Source organism: Homalodisca vitripennis, chromosome 4, assembly GCF_021130785.1.
Source record: "Homalodisca vitripennis isolate AUS2020 chromosome 4, UT_GWSS_2.1, whole genome shotgun sequence".
NCBI classification, from domain to species: domain Eukaryota; kingdom Metazoa; phylum Arthropoda; class Insecta; order Hemiptera; family Cicadellidae; genus Homalodisca; species Homalodisca vitripennis.
In genome coordinates this window covers 61,174,727-61,191,973 of record NC_060210.1, presented here as the reverse complement: position 1 = coordinate 61,191,973, position 17,247 = coordinate 61,174,727, and the positions used below count along the sequence as shown (strand labels likewise).

The following is a 17,247-nucleotide window of genomic DNA, read 5'->3' as shown; positions in this document are numbered from 1 at the left end:
TTGAGTATGATTAACGACATCGTGTGGGTTGTTATAAACGTGACTGAGTATGATTAGCGATGTCGTGTGGGTTGTTATAAACGTGACTGAGAATGATAAGCGATATCGTGTAGGTTGTTTTAACGTAACTGGGTATGATTAGCGACACCATGTGGGTTGTTACTTCATAAACGGGTATGATTAGTGACATCGTGCGGGTTGTTACAAACGTAACTGAGTATGATTAGCGACACCATGTGGGTTGTTACTTCATAAACGGGTATGATTAGTGACATCGTGTGGGTTGTTATAAACGTCACTGAAATTGAGAATAAGACAGAGATAGACAATATCTTCTAACTGTCTTGTATTATTTGAATCTAACACTTACTCTACGTGTTAGTTTACGGAAGATCTTTTAGACTATTTTTGAGAAAATTCCAACAAAACAACAGTATATAAGGCAATTAGTATTTTATTAAATACGAGACTTCACAGAACCTTGTGTACATCTTTAGTTTACAAATGAAAATGGGATAAGAAAGATTTTAAAACGATAATTGTTATTTTATGGAGTAAATAAGATAAGCATTTCAGCTATCACGATCCATCTTAAACTGGGACATTGAATAGAGGAATGGTTAAAATTGTCATATAATCAATCACACTTATATGCTCGAAATTCCCAGCTAGTACCAAACCAAGTATATTTGTTTTTATTAGTTTACAATCATTAACACTAAATTAAATCTTTACCATTTAAAATTGCACAAAACAGCAAAACATTGGTATTTTAGTATTTAAATGTTTTGAAATAAAATGATCTAAAGAACTACGTCGGATTCAAAACAGGAACGTCCATTTTAAATTAAAGTGCTTTTCATTTGAGTTAATAAACACTTACTAAAATAGGTACTTTTTTTAGAATTTAAAAGGTTATGTTACGGGTAATTCCGAAATGTGTTTAAACATAAGAACATAACGTTATTTTTATTAATGCAACAAACTCCATGAGCAAAGTCCATGAATGAACAGAACACATGAGATACCAGGTACTACAACAACAGGTTGTAGTAAATACTTAAGCTACGGTATATAGACTGGAAAAAAATATTGTAAAGTTTGACTTTCCCAGAAACTGAACTACAATCAATTATCATTTTGTGCGTACAAGTCAACTGTCAACAGGGAGTTTACTCCATTCTAATAGTTTAATATGAGTTGGCTCCGTTAATTCATTTAAAAATAAATTTATTGGTTTGATAGTTTTTATTAGTTTTTAATTTATTAAAAAATCTATACTTTCGGGTGATAGTACTTTAAAAACTAAAACCTTAGTTTAATGCAGATAAAAGTAATAAAAATAGACACAAGACATATTAAAATGTATAAAACAAAACACACAATAAAGTGTAAGGCCAGACCAATACTCACCTGTTGAGGACTAAGGCGTGACCTGTCTATCAGCTTCGGTTCAAAAGGAATCAAAGTTATAATTCTAAAACTTAGGAAAGGGCCATGCGTGGAGTTCTGTAACACACAAAGTACATAACTTAGGCTTGTTCATAATATCCCGGTGAAATTTCATAAAAACCTTATCTATATAATTTATAGCAAAAGTATTGTTATATTACAAACTATTGTTTAAAACTTGTTGTCAATTTACAAAGTTATTTCACACACACTGTTAAAAAGTATGAAAACAGATAATAATAAAATAGGGAATGTGACAATTTGTAACGCGAGTGTAAATCAAGTTCTTAAGCTATGATCATACACAGTTTTACTTAATGGTGAGTAAACTGCACCATTCTTTCAACTCGACTTCATTATTTACGAAAAAGCTAGTTTTTATTGGTTTAAGGATTTGAGTGTCACACAGTATAGTTAGTTATAACATAAAAATTAATTATTAGTTATAAACTCACAAAATTATTCTGTACCACTTCCAACACGTTTTCCAATCTCATTCCAAACTGGCCTTCTTGGTAGAAACCTGGCTCTGAAAAAAAAGAGTTTTATTAGTTTCAGTTATATATATATATATATATATATTATATATATATATATATATATATATATATATATATATATATATTTTATATATATATATCAAATCAATTTATAAAAGGCATGAATTTAAGGCATAATCTACTAATATATATATATATATATATATATATAGAGAGAGAGAGAGAGAGAGAGAGTCTCTTAGAGCAGTCTCAAAAGAAAACTACAATTTTTTCGTATAATATTTCGTTGTAATTAACAACTTTTTCAAGTTTACTTTTAAAACATACACAGAATAAAATAAATAAATAAATATATATATATATTTATTATAATATATTATATATATATATATATATATATATATATATCAAATTACTTTATAAAAGGCATGCATTTAAGGCATAATCTACACACATCATAAAATGTAAAGAGGTTATATTCACGTGACGGTAAAAACTCCATATAATTCAGTTTCAATAGTCACAAGATGACCTTTTAAACTCAATTTCAGAATTAGAGAACACACATACTACGAATGTCGTTCAAACATTTTTATTTATTTTGTTACATCTCCGTTTTACACACTATACCTCTCTAAAATATTTAAATATTGGACCTACAAAATGTGTTTGTTTCAGCTGGGTCTGTTATAACACACATTTCGGGACAGACAAATTTTGTCGCATAGCAATGAACTGTAGTTTTTATAAATTTTATTAGACAACACAGTTACGTACTATTCAAGAATTATTATCTTAAGAAATATTAAAAGAAAAGAGTGTATATATAGATTATAAAGGAAAAACCAATGGGAAAACTTAGTGACTTATTAATTATATTTTCTTATAATACTTATGTATTATAGCTAGACCTTATACCAATAAGGCATATTTCGATTGCACCTTATTGTTCAAAGTCACATAGTAGGGTAATATTTTGTTACAGGTTAAGAATACAACAAAGGTTTTGAAAAAATAATATGCTGTAAATCCATTTTTGTTGTGGTAATAAATCAAAGTATTATTTTTAAAATCATGATATATTTGTAAATCATAGTATCCGAAAATAATGTAACCATTTTACAGGCTCATCTAGTCGAAATCTAGTTGTTAAATTTCTTTGTCGAATTACATAATAGTTTATTATATTAAAACATTAATATTAGTGTAATATTTAATTTAGTATTGTAGTTGGTACTTTTTATTAAACTTACATTTGTAATTATTGTTGTCTGACAGATCAGAGCTTTACATCAATTTAGATTAATTCCCTTGCTTCTAATGATTTGTGTTGGATAACATTTCTTGCCGGATGTGCTTCATTGTTTGAAAATAATTTGTATTATTAAATATGACACTAAAGTTACACTAAACGAGCCGTGTATTTTAAAAGAGTAGATTCGGCCTATATAATTTAGATGAGTTTTCAACACTGTTAATCCTGAAAGCCATAGAAAACTAATGAGAAGAGTAATTTTAATATTGCATTTATTGACCTATCTATTGTATGTAGTTATTTATTTATTTTATGTACCATTTTAGCTCGAAAATAATAACGGCTTTCTTTCTTCTCAACTATTAACAGCATTGAGTAAGTTGCCACTAATCTTTAAAAGTATAACATGATCGCACGAAAAATACAAAGAGTAATTTACTTTGTTCTTGTGTTGTGGTTCATCTCTATCACTAGTGATATATTGAAGCCCGTCAATCCAATACAGAATGCCAGGTTCTGTATAAAACTTTTGGGTTTTAATGTAAGTGAGGATTGTGATTATATTATCTATTTATAAGAGTAATTTACTTTGTTCTTGTGTTGTGGTTCATCTCTATCACTAGTGATATATTGAAGCCCATCAATCCAATACAGAATGCCAGGTTGTGTATAAAACTTTTGGGTTTTATTGTAAGTGAGGATTGTGATTATATTATCTATTTATAAGAGTGATTTACTTTGTTCTTGTGTTGTGGTTCATCTCTATCACTAGTGATATATTTGAAGCCCGTCAATCCAATACAGAATGCCAGGTTCTGTATCAAAATTTTTGGTTTTAATGTAAGTGAGGATTGTGATTATATTATCTATTTATAAGAGTAATTTACTTTGTTCTTGTGTTGTGGTTCATCTCTCTCACTAGTGATATATTGAAGCCCATTAGTCCAATATAGAATGCCAGGTTCTGTATCAAACTTTAGGTTTGAAAGTAAGTGAAGATTGCGATTATATTATCGTTTTATCGCTGTATTGTGTGAGTGAAAATTGCTTATATCAAAATTTTTACCGTCTCCGGTGAAGCATGGTCCAAAGGTAAAGTGGTTCTAATAAGAATTTACTTTACCTATGTTAAAAATGTTTAATACATTAACGAATAAAAATAAATGAGCATCAGAAAATAGTAGTTATTTCATGATTTGTCAGATTTGGAGACTTTAGCTCTAACAGTTTCATTTTGACCCCACCCCAGGCTAAACAGTCGTGAGTTTTTCGTTCATTAGGCGGAGCTTGAAATGTCCTGATTTCGTTACTTGATGAAGCTTTCAGTGTTGCTATCATATTGCACTTATACTTACTGTAAGATCTTTTTAGCTTAATTTTGCACTCTTGTGTGTAAAGAAAAATTTGTGATTACATTATACAGTATTACAATTTTTATTAAATTTAAAAGTACACGATAATCATTAAAACATTAATAAGAGCGTTCAGTTTTGGATTTCATAAAACTGATCGGTTGGATAACAATTTAAATTTAAAACAATCTTCAGACATTTATTGATTAGGTGCTTACGGAATTTTAAACTGATATACTATCAATTTATAAAGTTATTTTAATATGCTACATATTCGTAATTGCGAGTAATAAAAAGAACGACATTGTCCTTCTTTTTAGGATGTTTGTAATTATTTAGAACCAACTTTACAACAATGTATAATATGTTTCCTTGCTTATTGTTAAACATTTTATATAAATTGGCGTTCACATTGTGTGTTTGAACAAAGGTGAATGCTGTGCGAGCCCCATAGAGAGCTGGTTCTGTCCCGATTGACTCATTCATGAGCGCAGAACTTAATGTCTCATTCAGTACCTGTGTTTTGTCCACCCCCATTCCCCATTCTCATTCCATCCATTTATATTTATTACTGGTCGTTCCATATCGTTATCACGGTTAGAAGTAGCAATGCTTTTAAGTGAATTGTGTATTTTAGACGTCAGGTTAATGCGTTAATGACAGGAAATATTCAGTTCACAGGAAAACGTCCACCACAAAAAATTACTTGAGTCAACAGAAACGATAACATAAATTAAAAGAACGACAACATATAGATAAACGCATGCGTCACCAGTTGGGAATTGTTGACACGTGTCATTAGGCTGCTTTGTACTTCGCCTCTGTTGATGCCTGTTTTCCTATGTTATTTTTACATTTTAACAATTTGACAACAGGCTTTTATGTTGCTCAAGACTGTTATTCCTATTACACTGTAATTCCATGTTCAACCACAACTAACGCTCGGTGCCTGCTCTCCATTCTCCCTCAACACCACTCAACAACACTGAATCGTGGGTATTCTTTGTTGTTACTCTGTATTACAGAACTAGATCCTGCTGACCCTTCTTCCATTCTGTATTCCAATCATGTTGATCCATGATCATTGGATTTCATAGTTCTTGCTGATTTGTTTACTTACTTACTCTACTCGTAACAATGTAATACTCAATCACATTACTGGTAAACAATCAAATCAGCAATTTAAAACGACAATACATATCAGGTTTCCCCATCGAAATTGCAAGCTGGAACCTGATCAATGTGGAGCCTCTACATATGGCTGTCATCCATTAAGTCTGTAATGGAGATTACCTTCTCTTTTTAGCACTCGTCCGAAACTTCACTTATTTCGTGTTTTCCGTTAGTCCCTGGTTTGTACAATGGTGCCAATGTCTATTGTTCGGCAAGATGGAGCATTAGATTCAATTGCGGTATTTTTAGATTTCCTTACATCTACCAGCAGGACCAGAGTGGTTCGAATTCTCCGGGAAAAAACACAGCTTGATATGGAGACAACTCCGCGTGTTGCTTAGTGTTCTACTGAGCTGTGTAAGAAGGTGATCGATTTAGAAATGGATGTTACCAGACTCTTCAGACATAGCTGCAAAAGATTTCTTTATTGTCTGAACAGAAAGTATTTGTTGAATGATAAAATAATGCTGTCGTGCTATGCACTGTAGAGTTGCCTTGAAGGAAGTTCTCGAACATCTGGGACATAAACTGTCATCCATTACCAGGTACAATGACCATTAGAGTTCTTCTAACTCTTTTTGCAACATTTGGCATTCTCGTCACCGATATGAAAAAGAAGAAACTGTAAACGTGACTTGTCTATTTACTGACTCTACTCGTAACAACAACACAATACTTTATCACATTACTGGTCAACAATTAGTTTAAATGATAATACACATCATTTCTAAACTCTTTTAAACTGCATATTTCCGGGTGTTTCTGTTTCTGTTGTCCTCTTGTATTATTTCGATCTTGGGTTCTTTAACAGAGTTTAGCGGCTACTTTCACTAAATGTTCACGTTTCTCAAGACTGTCATGTGTTTCCAAATGTCCAATACTTTTGTATTGTAAATGTCCTGCGGCCCTCGTTCTGTTGACCCCTATGTCACCATATTAGGTCCTTTATCCTGATGTTGACCTAATGTTGGTGTAATTCTGGTTTTCAGTTTATTTTCATTAAAATTTATATATCTTAAGGAACTTTATATTTACACTATTGGTGTATAACATGTCAACTTGTTTTTCCAATTACAGTGTACCAGACATGAGCAATGCTGCGAGTGGCTGTGGTGTGATAATGGCAGATGTCTACTCAAATCTCTGGTCCCTTATTACAAGAAATAGCAAGATATGATCACGCTGATTCCTCCTGCAAATAATTTATGCTCGAAACAAACGTAACATTATTGGCGAATGATAATAATGTTACATCAGTCAATGTTTCAGTATTCAATAATACACTGTTTGTAACAAATTTCTGAAACGACACGATTCCATCTTTGTATAATTTTTCGTTATGAAATGTATTTTTAAACAATAAACTGAATAAAATACAATGCGTGTTTAATAATAAACTAGAGTTACTGCAGTATTTGTATTGATGTATGCATACACTTCGAGTGTTACCGTATATGATTGAGCTTTTGATCGTTCTTCTCTATAAAGACGTATACTTGATAGATTGTCACATTCGCATGATAAACATTTAGCCCAGGCTGTAACAATATAACAGATGGATGAACATCTTAAAATGGTCAATAATAATAAAATAATTTGTATCCGCATATTCGTCTATGATATAATCTGTGATTCTTCATTTCTAAAAAAAATAGTTGCTGGAAGACGATAGCGCTTAATATAACATCCTACTAGAGGCAAGGTTTAGTAGTGTTACTGACTAAACCTTGCTGTAACACTAAATATGTTTATGCATTCCTTTTACAGTTGCCTCATTGGGAATGTGTAAAATGGAAAGATTTACATGAATACGTGTCGCAATCGTAATTATTTACAGCTTGAAAAGCAGTAACGCTATTTATTCCTACATACTTCACAATTAATAATGCACAGCCAATAATAGCTATCTTGAAATTATTAGTTTATAACCCAATTTTGGCTTTGTTTGAATAAAGGCATTTATGATGCAGGTTAGAATACTGTGCATAAAATAAGTTATGTTTAATACATTTATTTATTTATGTACGTTTAAAAATTACAATTTTATCTCATGAACAACTCACTCGATTTCAGGAGAATTTCGCAAACATTGTTTTGCTTCATGGGTGCACACTGAGGATTCTTAGTTTGTCCTGTTAGTTTTTAAGTTTTAACATAAGTTACTTTAATTTCCAGAATAATAACCAAATACCTGGAAATTTACTATAGTTGATGCAACTCATAATGGTAATTGATGTTTCAGATATAGTTGTACTCTCCGAATTCAGTGTTTTGGCTCATTAATATTAAAGTTTACAAATAAAAGTCTCGTAAAGTACTGATATAAATTTCATTAAACCGTTAACATTCAGTGTTCTGACCCATTGGTATTAAAGTTCACAAATAAACAAGTCTCGTAACGTACTGAAATCAGTTTCATTTAGCCGTTAGTAGTAATGCCAAAAAAAAAAAAAAAAAAAAAAAAAAAAAAAAAAAAAAAAAAAAAAAAAAAAAAAAAAAAAACACACACATTAAGTGAAACCACACTAAGTGATTTTCGACTTTAGGACTCCATTAAGCTGGACTTAAATGGACCAGAAATAGATACTAAGATCTTAGCATCTATTCAACCAAATATAATGCTATTTAACAAAAATTCATAATCTCTTGGGTGATGCCAAAATTGATTCACTCTGCGACTTCTTCGTTACGAACCACTTGTATTTAGACTCAGACTTCAATTATTCTGAATCGGTACCAGATGTGGAATTTAACTTTCAATAATCATCACTTGCATAAGGATGCTGAAAATATAGTTTAAAAAAGGGGATCTACTCAGTGTTACATATTTCCATAATTAATACACATTGACATCATTATGTAATTATCCGATATTTCCACGTTATATAGATGCTACAGTTACATACAGTAGCATAGTCCCCCTTTACATTGTAAATAATGACATTGGAGCCAAAAGCTTTTTGTCGTATTTGTTATTTTATTTAATGATTTTTTCATTTTTCCCGATATGAAGAAACAAGGGGCAATGTAAAGTCAAACTAAAAATCATCGGTATTTATTGTGTTATAAATTTATGACATAATTTGCTAATTAAAAAAAGTCAGTGAAAACACATCGGTTAGTAGAGTGAAACGCCGCCTACCGCATCAGAATACGATGATCCAGTCAGAAATGGCACAGCATAATGTACTTCTCAATGTTTAACTAAAACAACCCGCCATTTCTGATTGGATAAACTTTTTGAGATGCGGCTTGCGGCATTCAACTCTACTAAGTGAGCTCTTTCAAATGAGGTATCACTCGACCCATGCTTTCATTTAAGATTTCCATGTTTTCCTCTGTGGGCCGTCCCCCCATGGTTGGCATGTCATGGTAATAGCAAGAAAAAATAGTTTACATAGCCATATGACACTGTGCAAAGTTTATAGATGTTATCTGCTATGGTTTGTAAAATATTAAGCCGTACCCATACTTTTCAAACACCTTGTATATATATATATATATATATATATATATATATATATATATATATATATAATCAAATGGCCTACACCTAAATAAACTACATTTTTAGAAACAGCAGACTTTATTTGACTTACCTAAAAATTACATAGCATTATGACGATCGTTTTTTATTTCTACCTTCCAAAAAAAAGGAAGCGATGTCGGCGAGAAGTAGGTCACTACGTCCCAATCGACTCTTTGTCATTAGGCGATATAAGTAGGTTTAGATTAGGTTATCATAAGTATATTACTAACAGTACGAAAATACATTTACGAGCACTCACGAGATCTGAGCTTGACTTTGGGTATTATCTCGAGAATATTTTTATTTTTTCGCCAGGAGTGCGGGCGCCAGCGAAGCACTTTTACGTTGGTCGATCTGGCACGTGATCTCAGGTCGGGAAAGTACCGTTCGGAAATGCCCCACGGTCATCAGTGCGAGCTTCGGTCGAGCCTTACGATAAAGGAAAAACATTTCTTAAGATAGTACTTAAATTCAAACTCAGATCATGTGAGCACTCGTTAAATTTTTAGATTTATAATACGTACGTATGTATTAACCTATTTGTAAAGTCTAATAACACGTAGGAGATAGGAACAAAGTAGTCTCCTTCTCGTCGACGTCGCTTCCTTATAGGAGGCAGAAAACAAGAACCAATCGTCATAATGACTTGTAGTTTTCACAAGTCAAACAAAGTCTGTTCTTTCTAATAATGTAGGGTTTTAGGTCACCGGTAAGAGTATTTTACCAAAAATTGTCGCCTCCGGATAATACCAAGGTGCTCATTTTTCTCGTCTTTATTCAAAATGGAGGTTTCTCATTTGGGTTTAAAATTATAAACTTGCCTTTTCTACAGTCACATATTATGAAAAAATATACAAATAACATTTATATTTGTTAATGTATTAATATTTATTCCTCTCCTGAAAGTAACTATTTATTATTTTTCAAGAACAAAGTGTTATGTATAAAATGTTAACAAACTTCGCTTTGTGGGCAGAGATAAGACTTTGTTGTAAAGGGGTCTCGACTAAAGTTTTGATTATGTTCAATCTGATGAACCATATCGCGGATATAATCTAATAATAATAATCTTTATTTCTCTCTTGTCTCTACAAATTGCATGTTGATATCCATCAAATTTTGGAAAAGACACTAAGTAAAAAAATAATTCCAACTATTGTACATAAACAATAATAAATGTTTAGCGCTTTTTTTACGGCGTATGTTTTATGGAAATACAATGAATATAGTTATCGGATTTGGATTTTAAGAATTGAAATTTTTCATTCTATGCTACAGTAGAACCCCTCATATCCGGCCTCGGTTTTACCGCACCTCGGTTTATCCGGCCACTTCCCGGAAGCCAATATTGAAATTTATTTACCACGGCTTGCAGACGCGCAGTTGCACGCAGTAGTCTCCCACGACTCTTGCGTTATTTTGGTGTATCTATTTGTTTACATTTTCCTGTGTTGTTCTCAGTTGAGCTAATAGGTTTAACCTGTAAACAGTTCGTTGATTATTTCCAGTGCGGTTAGTACAGTACAGTACAATTGTTTCGTTTCGTCAAGTGCTGTGTACTGTAGGTTGGTTTATTCGGCCGAATCGTTATCCGGCCAGAGGCTCGGTCCCGTGGTGGCCGGATATGAGGGGTTCTACTGTACTTGCAATTTGAAGACATGAAAATTTCGACAAATCATTATTTTGGAATAGAGCAAAAAATAGTACTCACAAATGTTTAAGCCGTATAACTGAGATGATCTGGTGTTTGGTACTTATTATTCATTAAAAAAAAAGAAAAATAAGAGAATCATCTACATCTCCAGTATATTGTTTAACGTGGTGAATTAAAATAAGCACAATTGTTAGCATTTATAAATTTAACGAAGTTACCTTCAGTGAAAAAGTAGCCCACTCTGAACATCTTTGCATCTTTGCTCTGCCAATTGATGTTTATGGGAGCTGCAAGAAAACAAAGAAAATTTAATTAAAACTTCGTATAAGTTAACATACATACATCTATATAAAGATAAATTTGGAAGAAAATAGAAAACAATAATCCCTCCTAACCTATACTATAAATACTCCTTCGTTACATTAATATTGTTCATTAATTAGGATAAGAAGTAAGTAGCCTATCTCAATAAATTAAATAGACGTCTAATGAATTATTTATATTTTACATTTTAATTATTTTCATATAATGAATTTTGTTACGAGATAGGGTGTTGTGTAATGTTGGAAAACATAGATTACCTAATCTCCTAAGCGCTTTCCCTAAACAGGCAAAGGTCTTATACAGACACTTCCTATTTAAAATACTCTGCCGCAAAGACAATCTGAATTTCATTTCTGCGATCCGTAATAGCCTAATGTCACGGTTAACTTACCGTCTTTTTATCTAGAGAATCAAGCAAATGTTCAACTAACACCAAATGTGTTGAGCACTACAGAAAAGGGTACAGAACGTAGAACTTGGTATGTAATATATAAACCCTTAATTGTGATTGAAAGTTGCAGGAAAATGAAAATGTAAAATACATGAAATATTCTGATAATTTGTTTTTTTTATGTTTTTCAAGTGCAATAACAATAAAAATGTATAGGTAACATATCTAGCAAATATAATATTATTCCAATCTGTCTAAATAATATTGTAGGCAAAACTGTTATGGGAAGAAGTAGTTTTCAAAAAGAAAATTGAAATTTGCAAGAAATTAATCTAACACAAAACTCTGTTCTCTTGAACATCGAGAGGTTATTAATTACAATGTTATATTAAAGTTCTTAATGAAGCAAAGAAATTAAGAAGGGTATGCCATATTTCCTGACGATTACAAATATTTAATAATGTTTTATTCCCTTGACGCACTGTTTAAGAAATTATGTTTTGAGTTGAATACAATAATTTCTTGCCATTTTTGAAAAGTTGCTTGATTTTATAAGCTTATTATAAAATTTCGGTTATAGCATATTTTGGTTACAGTCAGTGCCATGATATATACATAATATCATATATACGTATATAATATATAATACAACAACGTATTTTAAATCTGAGACTTTTTACACCTTGGGATTTCGGCCTGGTAACTCAAGATTAAATCAAGTGTTTTTAATAGATAGAACAAAATATACAACAGTAAGGAAACTAACAAAATAATTAATGTGTTAGTTATTGAGTGACGGAAACTGCACACGTCTTAGTGCAAATAACTGAGAGTAAGCAACGCAACGTGGGTACATTAAAGTGTACATGAGTATTTCTTGTAGTTGCAGGCGCTATTCCACCATGTGTAACATTCTTGAAAAATTAATTTCCCCATTGACGAGCATTTGTTATTTTCACATTACACATTTAAATTTGCTATTTCTAGTGATAAATCCATTTTACCTTACATTCTTAAAAATAACGGAACGTTATCATTTTATAAAATATACATATTATTTTAGTTGTTTGAGTTGAGAACGATCAGCACAAAAACTCAAACATGATAAATCGATTACGTATATTATACTCAATTTTATTAAGAAATCAAAATTGAAAAATAGTCATATAAATATTTTTCCCATAATACTATTAAATTTTAATTGTTTATTTGTGACGAGTATTAAGCTATAGTATTAATTTTTGAGGGTATAGTTGTTTGAGCAAAATTGGGAAATGGAATAATCACTTATAATTTTAAAATTAAATTAGTTTTAATTATTTTATGAATGTTAGATATTTTTTTAAGAATGATATGAACAGTCTTCATTTCAAGCAGTTCATGTATTTATTATATGCACAAATCATTCAGATAATTTCATGAGAACTCTCTAAGACTACATGTCCTTAGCAAATATGATAAAACGTCCCTCCTGAGACAGCGCCCACTGATCTATTGTAACAATAACTCCTCATTCGCTTTTTCAAATTATTAAGTTGTTATTAAAGGTAAGGCATCGCGTAGCAGCGCATTAATAACTTTGAAATAGCTTCAGTACATTTCTTTTTCGAAAAATTTCAATAAGTGCAATATTTAGAGAGTGACTATCATAAAATGAAAATCGAAAGGGAATAAGTTTTAGAAAAAATAACAAATATATCGCTGCTTAATATATGATCAAACACTCCAATAAATGACAAATTTATTTTTCCAAAATTATTTAGTAAATAATGAGCCTGGACCTCTACAAAATTCACCGTTACTGCCTTTAATCTAATTAAATATTAATTTTTATATATACAGTAGACATACTTCCTGGCCTTTAAAATCTTATCTCTTTGTATTATTCAAGACATATATTTTTATTTAAATCTAAATTGTTTGTATTATTACTTTACTTTTATTTCAGTTATATGGGTCTGACGATGTTCTTTGAGCACGAAAGGCCTCACAAAATAAAATTTTTTTCATTTATTGGAGTGTTTGATCATATATTAAGCATTTAGTTTCCAATAAGAAGAAGCTGGTAAAATGTAAATATATAGCTATTGATATTATTAGATAATACAATTTTGTAACTATTAGGATAATAACTTTAAACTCAAGCAGTATCACAGGTATAAATAACATTAATAAATTTACATACACTAAGAACTATATAATGTTGATATGGACAATTATTCTTGTAGAAATGCTTAGAAGAACCTCAGGTAAAAACAAATGTCTCCAAGTACCGTGTTTTAGAGTATGAAACTAAAATTGAATTTACATACGACGCTTCTTAATATGCATAACTGCCATATCAAACCATGTTTTCACGTACACACAACGGTGAGAAAAAACATTACAGATACTTATCCCAACATTAATCACGAAACACCTTTCTTACTAGAACTTCACTGTGTATTCCTTATAAGTTCATAATACAACTTAGTTTAAATATTATCTTCAGATAACATACTACGTCAGAAAAATCTACAGAGTTGGCTTACACTCGTGGACTGAACCATAGACTCCAACGCCGTGCCCAGTGCTGTGCCTGTAGTCCACCCCCGCTTGCCAGAGGTGTGCACGCGCCAACACGTCGATGTTGCGGATGGGGAGATAATGTGGGAACTGCAGCATGGCCAGGTCTATACACCCCATCAGCACTCGCGTGTAGATGTCCACTTCCCGGTCTGACGGGCTGCCGAGGTGGAAAGTCCGTGACACGTCCGTCGTTCCGTCTGTGAACCAAACAAAGTGACAATCGCATAACATAAATTACGGGCTGCCGAGGTAGAAAGTCCGTGACACGTCCGTCGTTCCGTCTGTGAACAAAAAAAATAACAGTCGCATAACATAAATGACTGGCTGCCGAGGTAGAAAGTCCGTGACACGTCCGTCGTTCCGTCTGTGAACCAAACAAAGTGACAGTCGCATAACATAAATGACGGGCTGCCGAGGTAGAAAGTCCGTAACACGTCCGTCGTTCCGTCTGTGAACCAAACAAAGTAACAGTCGCATAACATAAATGACTGGCTGCCGAGGTGGAAAGTCCGTAACACGTCCGTCGTTCCGTCTGTGAACCAAACAAAGTGACAATCGCACAAAAACTGACGAGAATCACTTACTATAGTAGTATACAAGGTTGGTGTAATAAGATACTCAAGAGAATAGTAGGACTGTACGTTTATACTAAAGGAGTTAAACAAATTTGTAAATATTGAAATTATAAATGTTTTCAAATAATGCTAAGACTCACTTCCAATGGTACCAAGTATTTGCTGAAATCATCATTCATTTTTGGAGGGCTTTGGAATTACTGAGTAAGAGGTTTGAATTTGAACAGAGTGTATGAGTCAATGGAAAATGATTTTTATCAATACTATCCAGCTACTATTTGTTCTGTATTGAGCGATTCCGTATTCTATGTTATAACATTCTTACTGAATAATAAGGTCCAAGGGGGTGTTATGGATTCGGGTATAAAACATAGAGTAAGAACAAATACTATGTGTTTTTGCACGACGTAAGATGATATTTTGACTTGTTCAACAAGGAAAAGAGCATAAAAAAAATAAATTGCTAAACAAATTTGATAATTATATGACTTAAAACTCAAATCGAATATATTGGCTTCGTACTGATAAGTGATTATTCTAAAACTTGAAATCAAAGAATTTGATGAAACTTGCTTCTCAACATTTAAAATTCTTAGAAAGACACCAGAAACAACTTACCCAGGTAGTGGCCGCCAGAGTCGATGAGGAGGATGCTCGACCTGTCGACGGACAGGGAGGTCACGTTGGATGGCACGTAGTGGGGCCAGGCAGCGTGGGGGCCGAAGGCGACGATTGTGCGGAAACTTATGCCTCTGTTCAGATTCTGTTCCCGCCGAAACTTGTCCAAATAGTGTGCAACCTTCAACTCGTCCCAGTTCTCTCCGTCCGCCATCTGAAATTGTAATTGTAACTTTGCACGATACTGAGGTTACCTCCAAAATACTCATACGAAATAAATCTAAACATATTTCAGACAATAAAACCTAAGCTAACTGCAAATTGCAATAGACAGTAAGTGGCATATGAATACGAACCTTGTCCTCCAGATAAGCCATGAAGTCACAGAATGCTGTAGCGTCTCTGATGTGGGCTTTCCTCATCCCTTCCTTCTCTGTGGGATTCTTCTCGGACTTCAACGTCATGATGGGGGATTGAGCCACATGTCTCTTGTCCACGGGAATCTGCGAGACAAAGAATGGCGAAAAATAAGATCTCAGAGCGTACTTTTAACTTATACTATGTTATAAATATCTGACAATACATATCAAAATGTATATCAAAGTTAAGAATTACATAGTAATAGAATCGTAATTAGTCTGAGGGCCGATAGCAAAATTTGCGCAGCATAAGCACAAAACTTATTACGGCTTTCTTGAAATTGATACAGGAATTTTCCCTGAAAAAGAACTTGATTTTCAGCCACTTTTAATGAGGGTTGAAATGAGTGGTTATAAAAAGGTTAAAAATTTAAAACTATAATTTGTTCTCAGATTTGACCGTGAGACATATATCACCGTCGGGAAACTAGTAAAAGACAATAAAAGTCATCGCTTAATTAAGATTCTCACATATTGAGAAATGAAATGAAAGAAAGTTTATTTACTGTATAATTACAATACTATTACAATTAGTATTAATATATAAATTGATAATTAATATATATATATATTAACAATAAATAACTAAAAGTATTAAACATAGTGTTTGGAAATTAGCCTACATGGCCAAGCAGCCTGTGCGTAGGCTAGAGTCGTATTATTAATACCTAATATGTATTTACAAACTTATCTCCCAGGAATGTAGCACTGATATATCTCTAACTAAAGCTGTCTCCATTAATACAATGTCCATCGCCATCAGTGCATTCCAGTACCTGTCAACAGGTTATTTTTCAAGTCTACAGCCGAAGATGGGAATGAGGGGGGATAATGTAGTATTCAGTAATTTCTACTGTAGCAGTTAGTCGTAGGTAAACCATAATCATGAGCAAACAGTTGGTACAAGAATGGTCATGACCGCCCACACTCGGACAGTAACAAGGTCTCGGCCTCCTCAAGTCCAATATGCAGTAGAAAACTTGTAACTTTATGTTTGAATATTTCAATAGACAAGGTTTAAAGAAAAATTACTAAATTTGTTACATACATTTCTAAATAAGGTCTGAGATATATAAAATGAGTTAGTATTTGAATATGACTTAATTAATAGTATGACAGAGATCCCCACTCTTATTAGAGTGCCTGGTATTATAAGAATGTGACGTTAAAGAGAAAATTGTAGAAACATGTTTATATATGTTTGTTGATATACTTTTTATATACAATGAGAATCTAAACATTACGAGAGTTTCATTACACGAGTCAACTGTTAGTAACAAATCGAGGAAGCCAGGTTGCTGTCGCATGGTTAGAAACGTCAAAGCACTGAATCTGGGCTAGGTATACCTTTGATTTGTTATCCTTTATTTCATCAGGGCTTCTCTTATAAATAATACCTCCACAAAAGATGCCAGCTCTTCACTTTAAAATATTAGC

The 17,247-nt window shown here is 32.4% G+C and overlaps 1 protein-coding gene and 1 long non-coding RNA gene across 2 annotated transcripts in view; one reads left to right on the top strand and one right to left on the bottom strand.

The window, feature by feature from the left end:
- Window positions 1-17,247, bottom strand: part of LOC124359362 (xaa-Pro aminopeptidase 2-like) — a 33,083-nt gene that overhangs the window by 11,752 nt on the left and 4,084 nt on the right. Inside the window, exons 4-9 of the mRNA XM_046812042.1 lie at window positions 15,748-15,894; window positions 15,392-15,605; window positions 14,162-14,395; window positions 11,134-11,202; window positions 1,908-1,981; window positions 1,414-1,509 (exon numbers count right to left, since the gene is read on the bottom strand). Of these exons, the coding sequence (XP_046667998.1) occupies window positions 1,414-1,509; window positions 1,908-1,981; window positions 11,134-11,202; window positions 14,162-14,395; window positions 15,392-15,605; window positions 15,748-15,894 (834 nt within the window). The remainder of the gene's footprint in view (window positions 1-1,413; window positions 1,510-1,907; window positions 1,982-11,133; window positions 11,203-14,161; window positions 14,396-15,391; window positions 15,606-15,747; window positions 15,895-17,247) is intronic.
- LOC124359363 lies at window positions 3,535-7,111 on the top strand. Its single transcript, XR_006922144.1, has 2 exons — window positions 3,535-3,748; window positions 6,810-7,111. It is a non-coding gene; the product is annotated as an uncharacterized LOC124359363 (long non-coding RNA).